General features: G+C 35.9%; 1 protein-coding gene across 6 annotated transcripts in view; it reads right to left on the bottom strand.

Annotated features, from left to right (window-relative positions):
* Positions 1-883: 883 nt before the first annotated feature.
* EPS15 (epidermal growth factor receptor pathway substrate 15) overlaps positions 884-9819 on the bottom strand; it is a 141191-nt gene continuing 132255 nt past the window's right edge. For 3 of the 6 annotated variants that reach the window (XM_070468159.1, XM_020907253.2, XM_020907256.2), the window contains exons 23-25: positions 8609-8771; positions 5845-6029; positions 884-3320 (exon numbers count right to left, since the gene is read on the bottom strand). In XM_070468159.1, the coding sequence (XP_070324260.1) occupies positions 3174-3320; positions 5845-6029; positions 8609-8771 (495 nt within the window). In that variant the 3' untranslated portion in view covers positions 884-3173. Of the gene's footprint in view, positions 3321-5844; positions 6030-8608; positions 8805-9819 lie in introns of all 6 variants that reach the window. The other 3 variants (XM_070468161.1, XM_020907255.2, XM_070468162.1) reach the window with 2 other exon arrangements.

The following is a 9819-nucleotide window of genomic DNA, read 5'->3' as shown; positions in this document are numbered from 1 at the left end:
CAAGTAAATAAATAAATACTGAAAAAACACAGATGCTAATAACAGTCCTACTTAGGGCTATTGTGAAGATTAAACAACATGGACAGAGGAGTCTGGCGGGCTGTAGTCCACGGGGTTGCAACAAGTAGGACACGACGGAGCAACTAAACACACACACATAAAGTGCTTACTGTAGTGCATTCAATAACCAATTCTTATTTTCACTATTAATAATAACATGGTTGAATTTTTTTAATTGAAATAATATTAAAAGCTGTCAAATCATTCAGAACAATCCTGTGAGCTGGGTATTATGATGCTCACTGGAAGAGGAAAATGAGGCTCAGTTCAGTCACTCAGTCGAGTCCGACTCTTTGCGACCCCATGGACTGCAGCACACCAGGCCTCCCTGTCCATCACTAACTCCCGGAGTTTACTCAAACTCATGTCCATTGAGTCGGAGATGCCATCCAACCATCTCATCCTCTGTCCCCTTCTCCTCCCACCTTCAATCTTTCCCAGCATCAGGGTCTTTTCAAATGAGTCAGTTCCTCGGATCAGGTGGCTAAAGCTCAGGGAGGCTAAATTATCTTTGTCAAAGTCTTCTTTCCTAAAAATGGCAGACCAGGGTTGTATGAATTTTTGACACCACAGTGCCCTCCTCATTCAACGAATACATACACAAACCACCTATGTTTTGGACATTGTCTCCATGCATACATTTCCTATCTTTCTTTCACAAAAGAGGTGTCAACTAAAAACAAGTTAACATTTATTGGGTATTCTATACCAGGTACTGTGTCTCAAGCACTTTACACATAATTCATCTGTGCTGATAGCATATCTACCCTTCCATGGACACAGCAAGAACATAACACAGAATCGTGCAAAACTCCATGTCAGATAGGATGTATGGATACTATGGTTTATTATTACTTAAAGTTTATTGTTCTCATAATTACAGGCTACAGTTTAGAAGTTTGAAACACAAGAGAAAATTCTATAAAGAGAACTCAAATAAATCTAAACATGTGGGTAGAAGATGGTTAAAACCTTGTAATAAGTGCTACTTAGCTCTCAGAAATACTCATCTGTCCTTTTCCATCACAGGCTCTGGAGCCAGAGTCAACAACATAAAATATAATCATAAATGACTCTAAGACATTCATCCTACACAAGTGAGCATGGAGGTTTAGATATATATATATATATATTTATATAATATATACATACTTTAATATCATATTGGTCCACTGAGTATACATATTTTAACAAAAGATAAGAATCTATGTAATCCAGTTAAACACATGTAAGATTAAGGTACACGTATTACACTGAAAGTTGGTGTTTATAAGTTAACAGATATTTAGTACTTTCCAGACTGTTCTTTTAATTAAAAAAAATATATTTTAAAACCATTTGAAACATCTGCTCATTTTCCCAGTGCAAAAGAAAGCTGTTCAAGTCAACTTACCTTTTTCCTAAAGTGTAAGGGGAAGAAAAAAAACCCAAACCCCACTACCATTTACAACTCCAATACTACCATCTCAGTCAACTTTTGCAGTATATCCTTATAAATGGATTACTTTATCAAAATTAAAGCCTTGTGATTATGATTCAGCCCTTGCTTTGTCTGTGTGACTTTCATGCTGAAATGCTTTAATTTATAAAAGTAGAAAAAAGTTATCAATGCAAGAAAGTAGTTTAAATTCATTTTGAACTGCAGTAATCCAATTGTGTGTGGAGAGAAAAAAAGCACCATTTCAAAATGAAATAATTGGATATTATGGAATTTATTCATAAGCTAGGCAATAAGTTACTCTGATTAACACAGATCAATACCACCTTGATTTGGTGACCAAAGACACATTTAATTAGTTTTTAGGTGCATTTTCCTTTATCTTGCTTTTTAACACATTATTTAAGTCAGTGACTGATGTTAAAAAAAATTTAGATTCCTCTACAATTTACAGCCTACTTCATAGTCCATTTTAAATTCAGCTTGTCTGCTAGGTCAGTTTTGCAGAAGATAGGCTTTTAACACAGAAAGAGATTTGATAACTAGGCAGGTCTCCTCTCTCCCAATTTAAAAAAACAAAAAAATTTTTGCTAGCCTGCGAATTTTGTAGGTGAAAAATACAAAGAAAATAGACTATTTTAATCCACAAAGATGGACACAAAGCAATAATGATTTAATACATGTCACTTTTTTCATTTGTATTCAGAGAATGTTTTTACATTTCAAGTAATTGAGCCTTCATTAAGGAAAACAAAAAAATATATATACAAAAAGTTAAAGTACCTTCCAGTTCTAGCTTACTAAAGTCTCTTCTGCAAAAGTAAAAAAATAAACCTACCATGAACTAAAGAGGACAGTGCCATAGCAATGGCAGAATGGCTGCCAGGTTAAGATTTTTGCTTATCTTATATTGATGAATATATTTTAGGTGATAATTTTTCTCTACTCTCTAAGTGCTTAAAATCACAGAGAGGTATCTGTTTATCTAAAATTCTTTAAATCCAGAAAAAATTTTTTTTAATATATTTCCGACATGAGGCTTTAATGTTTTTATTTAGGAAAAGATTGAGTCTGAAGCACTAATGGTTCCATCTAAAACATCTCGTTTTCAACAATGGGAATCAATTTATGCAAAATATTTTTTCTTGTCTATAAAAAACAAATTGAATAGTATTTTGATTAAAAGGAAATACAAACATGTACTTTAAACTGGCCAATTTGCTCTATCAGAAAAGAAATAGGATGTTCTTTCCCTTCCCCTCTTTCAACCATTTAAATTAGGGGAGTATACTGCCGACTTTAAGAACCCCACTGGCTATCATTAGAGTAACTACAGAATAAGGGTGGCACAGGGGTGAAACTATTTCTCTATATTCCAGAAGGCTGACACTTGGGTGCTCTAGCTCTACAAGCAAGAGTAGCACAGGCAGGCAGAAGCTCACACTAAATGCACCAGAACAGGGGCCGAGGTCAAGTCATCTGGGTCACCACTTTTACAGGGGAAAAAAAGACAAATCTGAAATGGAGTTTAAAAAGCCAAAACTTTTGTCACATTTACAGGAATCTCAAACCTTTTGTATTCCCATGCTCACAGGTAGGTTTGATACACATTGTAAATAGCTTCAGTATTCAAGAAGGAGAGTGTTGTGTGGTTGACGAAGAACAGGAGATTTCTTCATGCTTCTGATATTTCAGATTTGCTGAGTGCAATAGCCAGTTCTAAGTCTTCTTGCTCTTGCTGATTCAGTCGGGCAAGTCTCTGCTCTTCCTCTCTCTCACTTTCTCTCTTGGCCCACTCAATCATATCTTCCTCAGAGGGATACTGCCATTTAAAAGACAAATGAACAAACAAATGAATACATTCATGAGTAGAATAAGTACAAAGAAAAGAAGGAAAAACAGCTTTCACAAAAGGATATTTAACTACGTGTTTCACCTGAAGGGCTCTGGAAAAAGTCTTGTTATTTTTTTCAAAAACAAGTTTAATTAGTTTAAACTTTAAACTTAAAATTAAATATTAAATCAAAATATGATTTAATCTTAAAAAGTAATGCCGTCTACAGATAGTCTATAAAACTGAACATTAAAACATCATTTTTTAAAAGTGGATATTCTTAAGGTAGATCAGGAGATTTAAAAACAGGAGAGAGGTAAATACATGTTTATCTAATGTAAAACATTTACTACTTCAACTTCAGTGAGCATCCTCACATGATACATCACTTTTAACTTAATCCCACTGGCAATTTCCTATCTTACTGCAGCCCTTCAGGTACAGGAAAATTATGAAGCAAAGACTATACTACACGTAAATTTTGTGACATATAAAACAAGACTACTGGGTATATACCAAGCAAGATGTGGACCTAATCAATTTTTTTAATGCATTATAATGATTTTAGAAGGTATTGAGAACTTATTGACCCATTCCAAATAAGACCTTAATGCTGATAATTAATAAGTCAAGGAAATGTATTTATCCACCCCAAATAGCAACCGTGGCAGATACTAAATAAATTCTACTTGGTCTCAAGTCCTGTCATATAGAAGAACACCATAATGGGATGAATACCATAGCAAATAGGATGAAGAGAAAGAAACTGTCAGGCTTTTTTGAAAATGGTAGCTTTCTGTCTAGGGAATTATAAGATCTTTGAAACTTTTAATATTTAACAAATCTTTCATTTAAAGAAGACATTTTTATTATTAGATGCTTAATATTATACTATACTGAGATTCTGGAGTATGGTAAAAGCAAAATGCTTTTGTTCAAAGCTCATTCCAACCAGGTTTTGACTTGCTGAAATCATATTTAAGATATTAAGGGCCACAAACTGCCAGAAGGTTATTTTATATTAGGAGTATTATAGTAAGAAGAGCAATTCTGGGATCTCTCCTTGAAACAACTCAAATTCCATCTAACAAAAGTCAGTATAATTCTGACAGTCTCTGTTTTCCAATATTTAAAATACTGATTCCTGTTCTGCTTCTTCACATTCGGAAGAAGCCACTGAAACTTAAGAGTACAGATTCAAAAGCTAAATAGCCCAGTCTAATTCTGCCTGCCTCCTTTACTAACTAGAAATGGCTGCAGGAATAAAGTGACTGGAAGAGTGACCCTAAACTACACTGAGGGAGACATTAGGCAGACTGTGGTCACAGTCAGTTGGCCACTAGACCTCTTATTTCTAAAATCATCTCAAAGGCTTGAGGTATTAAGTAGAGGAAAAATGTTTTATTATAAAATAGACAGTGATAAGGAAGGTCATTTTTATCTAAAAAAAAAAAAAGCAACCTGGGAAATAAAAGTTAGTTACTCTAAAAATTAAAAACAGAACAAAAACTTAATTTATCTACATAATGATGATACACATGTCATTGCTTAATGCCCCACCAGGGTGATATTTCCAGTTGGTTGCCCCATTTCTGTAATCTTATAGGACCCGCCTATACTCCTACCACCGCATCATTCTATTGTCTTTATTGGCCTACTTTAGTCAGCAGAGTAGATATGGAATGCTGGTGAACTGAGTGAGTGAGTGAGTCAAAGTCACTCAGTCATGTCCAACTCTTTGCAACCTCATGGACTATACAGTCCATGGAATTCTCCAGGCCAGAACACTGGAGTGGGTGGCCTTTTCTTTCTCCAGAAGATCTTCCCAACCCAGGGATCAAACCCAGGTCTCAAGCATTGCATGCAAATTCTCTACCAATTGAGCTATCAGGGACACTATGGGAGAAAGCGCAGTAGATATGGAAAGCTAGTGAATCAGAGTCCTCAAATAATTAAAGACTGTTTAGCTCTTAACAATCATATTTATTTAATAACACTGACTTATATTTTAAGAACATTTTTGTATGAAACCAGAGTTTTATTTTCTATTCAAAGAATTTCTGGCCCTATCTTCTTACATAATACAGTAATTGCTGACTGGTCTCCAGAAATTGTCAAGGTTTTATACACAAACACACATACACAGTTACAAATAACACAAACTCATTATTGGCATTATTTATCCAGAGGGCAGACAGCAAATGACTCTCTAATGGCCCACTGTCTATAACAATTTGCAAAATAATAACTGTCAAGGTTTTGCAAAGCAACTGGTATATATCCCAAGAACTAAGACTACTAAAATCATCTGAGCAATGCAATAATTTCAGAACCAGCAAACAGAATCAAACAGAGGTTTTCTTGGTTGGGGGAAGAATAAAGATCATTTTTAACATGTTGGTAAATTTAGCTGAAATAATGTAAATTTGGCAGACTCCAAAATAATCTTTGAAAGCTCTTTAAACTGTAAATGGAAAGATTTTCCCCCAAACAGCCCATTCACAGTACTTACAGCACTGAAGTTAGCAAAATTGCTTGGGTCAGCCTCTTTATTGGTAGTGGTAGTAGTAGAAGTGAATGGATCGCAAAACATATCAGGATCTTTTTCTTTGGGGCTATCACTGCCTGGGAAAGGCTGAAATGGATCATTCAGTTTAAAGGGATCAGAAGAATCCATTTTGTTGATGGGTCTTTTCCCTGGATCAAAATCATTACAATTAACTCAACCAGCAAGTATGGCAAACACAAACACACAACAACATGAACACAGGGAGCATTAAAGAAGTGGGGGTGGGGAACCTAAAACACATTCTTAGCATGGTCTTAAATGACCACAACCAACAGTCTGTCCTCAAAATTTTCACACACAACCCCTTAACCACACTCCAGTTCTATGTGGCTAAATGGGAAAACAGCCAAGGGGCAGACAATGGGCCAGGAATCTTATCTGCTCAGAGAGTTAACTTCTCCAAAGTAGCATGCTCCCAAGAAGAGAGAGAAGAATGGATAAAACAGGAGGAAAACAACAAATAATGACAAAAGTGGCTTCTGCTGTGATAACCTCTGCCTAATACATTATTCTCCACTAGTGGCAGTAAAGGCAAAAGATGAAAAATGCTAATATTCTTCTGATTTCTTTCTGGATCTCTATGTAACACCTGGGAGCATGAAATTAAAAACTACTTTGGTAAAGCCCACCTACTTCTTGTCATCTACGATATTTCAAACTGAAGGACAAAGAGAATGTTTTGAAGCCCAGGGCCTAAATTTCTGTGGTTACTGATAAACTAACCTTTGACCAAACAACAGCATACTGTTGCTCATTAATTCATCACCATTTTCAAACAAGTTTTCTCATTTTCAAGACTTAAACTTAGTACTTGCTGAAGAAAGGATAATAATAGGTATTAAAATATCTTCAAATATATACATATTCCTAAAGATGTGTTAATCAGGTAACAGCAATCATAACAACAGAGACTTTCTGTCACAGCTTACAGAAGGTTTTCACATCTCATAACTCAAAGGATTCTTCCAGCAATTCTGTGAAGGTGGGCAGCATGAGAACTAATGCCACCATGTAACAGCTCAGAGAGCTGGGACTCAGACACAGGAAGTTAATACACTCCAGATCACAGAGGATATCAGAGGATATTCAGAATGAGAATTCAGATCTTTAATCTCCCAGTTCAACAAATCATCCCCCCTTTTTTAAACATTTTTTTTTAATGTGGACCATTTTTATCTTTACTGAATTTGCTACAATATTGTCTCTATTTTATGTTTTTTTGGACTCAAGACATGTGGGATCTTAGCATCCCGACCAGGGACTGAACTCACACCCACTGCATTGGAAGGCAAAGTCTTAACCCCTAGACCACCAGGGAAGTCCTCATTCTTCTTTCCTTGATTTTTCTATAGTGATATATACTCAGTTTGGTGATGTCTCAGATTTAGTTACAGCACTAGTATATTAGTTTATTGAGGATTTTAAAAATCACCTCACTACTGACCTCTTAAAGGTATAAAACTTAAATGAGCAAATTAACTGTCACTTGTTTTTTAATATATTCTGACAAATTTACCCTCGAGCAATTAAATGATACAGGCTATTCTTCCCTAAAAGATAGAAATCACTTGTTCACTTGATTTTTTAATAGGTGAGTGAAGTCGCTCAGTCGTGTCCGACTCTTTGCAACCCCGTGGACTGTAGCCAGCCAGGCTCCTCTGTCCATGGGATTCTCCAGGCAAGAGTACTGGAGTGGGTTGCCATTTCCTTCTCCAGGGGATCTTCCCAACCCAGGGACTGAAGCCAGGTCTCCCGCATTGCAGGCAGATGCTTTATCCTCTGAGCCACCAGGGAAGCCCCTTTCAATAGGTGGTTGGGTATTAATAATTTATTCACAATTCTTTAAATCAAAGAAGAAAAAAAAATCTGCCCAAGAAATACCACAGGCAGGCTATTATAAAAAGGCAAGAATAAAAATCTAGAACTACTGCAGCTGAATATTTACCAAGGATATATGGTTAAAACAATAATGCACCAGATGTGTCTTCTCACAAAACAATCTAGCGGCACTGCTACTCAGGGGATTGCCTTTTTACCACTTTTCACAAACTTTATTATTTTCATTAATTAAAATCAAACAAAACCCCTTTCTTTGGTACAGTACTAAACAAAACAGAAACAAAAAAGTAAGAATCTGTTTCTTGACCAAAAACACCACCTTTTTAAAATAAAGGGATCTCTTATTAAGTGAGGTAAATAATATTTCCCTTCAAGAAAAACAATACTTTCTTTCAAAATTCTGATACCAAAATGCTCAATTGTGCATACTAAAACAGCCATATATTCTCATATTGAAGGACTTAAGGAAGACTTCATACTTAGTAGGAAAAAGAAAGGGACTTTGGATTATTAACCTTCGCTTTTAGAAATTTACTAAAATACCACAGTGCAGGAAACTCTGTTCAACTGGAAGCTCATTAGCTTTCAAAAAGCAAGAGATTTCATTGACTGCCTCTCTAAAATGATTTAAAAATAAATTAGCTTTGCCAGAAAGGTAGTTCCTGACAGTTACACAGGTTGGCTTCTTAGGCACAAGTCTGTAATTCTGCATTGAGGTCAGAACAGATGATAACAGCAGGCTTCTGCCATGCTTTCTGACTTATTCTGTTTAAGGCCCTTTATATAACATCTACAAGTAAGGCCCACACAACACTTCTTGGAAAGAAAAAGAAAGTAGTTGATTTAGGAAAGGTACCAACTCTCATACCAGGTGGTGGTGGGCAGGGTCTTGTTGGAGTTCCGATCTTTGGTGGCAGTGCTGGGGGTACATCTTCATTTTTGACAGATGTTTCCTCAAGCATATTTTTTGTAATGGCCACACTGCTGATGGAGCTTGAAGTGGCTGAACTAAAAGGATCTTCATTGTTGACCTTTGTTTGGAAAGAAATATCTTCACTGTTGACCTTTGTTTGAAAAGAAATATTTACTCACAGTTATATATAATATGCCAACCAAACTGTTTATGGTTATATTGCATTTGGAAGAGTGATCTTCAATTTTATGCAGCTTTATTTATTTCAATTCTGAGAGCACTAACATTTCAACCTTTGCATTAAGAACCAAAATGGAAAAAAAATTTTTAATTATTCTATATGAGTAGTGATTATACCACCACTACTTATTAAGAACAACAGATCATACCAAAACAAACCAATTCTGAGTTAAAGATTTGTCAAGATTCAGGTAATACACCACCACTGAGGCCCATTTTAAAGGGACTAATGTATCTTTCCTCAAGTGAATGTCTGATCCAAATGATAAAAGAAAAAAAACACTGATTCCACACTTTCCAATGCACTTAAACTAGGAAAGATTTAATACTAATATCAAAGAAAATGGCATCTTGAAAAACATTAAAGACAACTTTAAAAAATGAAAAGTCAACTTTTTAAAAAAGCAAACTGATCCCATAGAATGGTAAGCCTTATTGAGGGTCTGAAGACCTGGCTTTTCTAACACATGGAGTAATGAAAGATTCACTTTAAAATACGCATGTATTTATTTATATGGCCTTAGTTGCTGCATGCAGGATCTTTGCCACATCACGTGGGATCTTTCGTTGTGATGCTCAGACTCTCTAGTTGTGGTGTGTGGGCTCAGTAGTTGGGGCATGCAGGCTTATCTGTTTTGTGGCTTGTGGGATCTTAGTTCCCTGACCAGGGATCGAACCTGCATCCCGTGCATTGCAAGGCAGGTTCTCCACCACTGGACCATTGGGGAAGTCCCCAAAGATTCATTTTTCTATAATGAATGGGGTATTACAATTTAGGTTAGTGTTTCTCTAAAGTAGCACTACTGATATTTTGGGCTGGACATAGTTCTGTGATGTGGGGGTTGGACAGTGGGTTTCAGGAGGTTTAAAAGCATCCCTGCTTTTATCCACTGGATATGAATATCCTCCTCCTCAGCTGTGACAAC

Source organism: Odocoileus virginianus, chromosome 5 (assembly GCF_023699985.2).
Source record: "Odocoileus virginianus isolate 20LAN1187 ecotype Illinois chromosome 5, Ovbor_1.2, whole genome shotgun sequence".
Taxonomy (NCBI): domain Eukaryota; kingdom Metazoa; phylum Chordata; class Mammalia; order Artiodactyla; family Cervidae; genus Odocoileus; species Odocoileus virginianus.
Note: the sequence above shows the minus strand (reverse complement) of the source record. Positions and strands in the feature narration are given on the sequence as shown.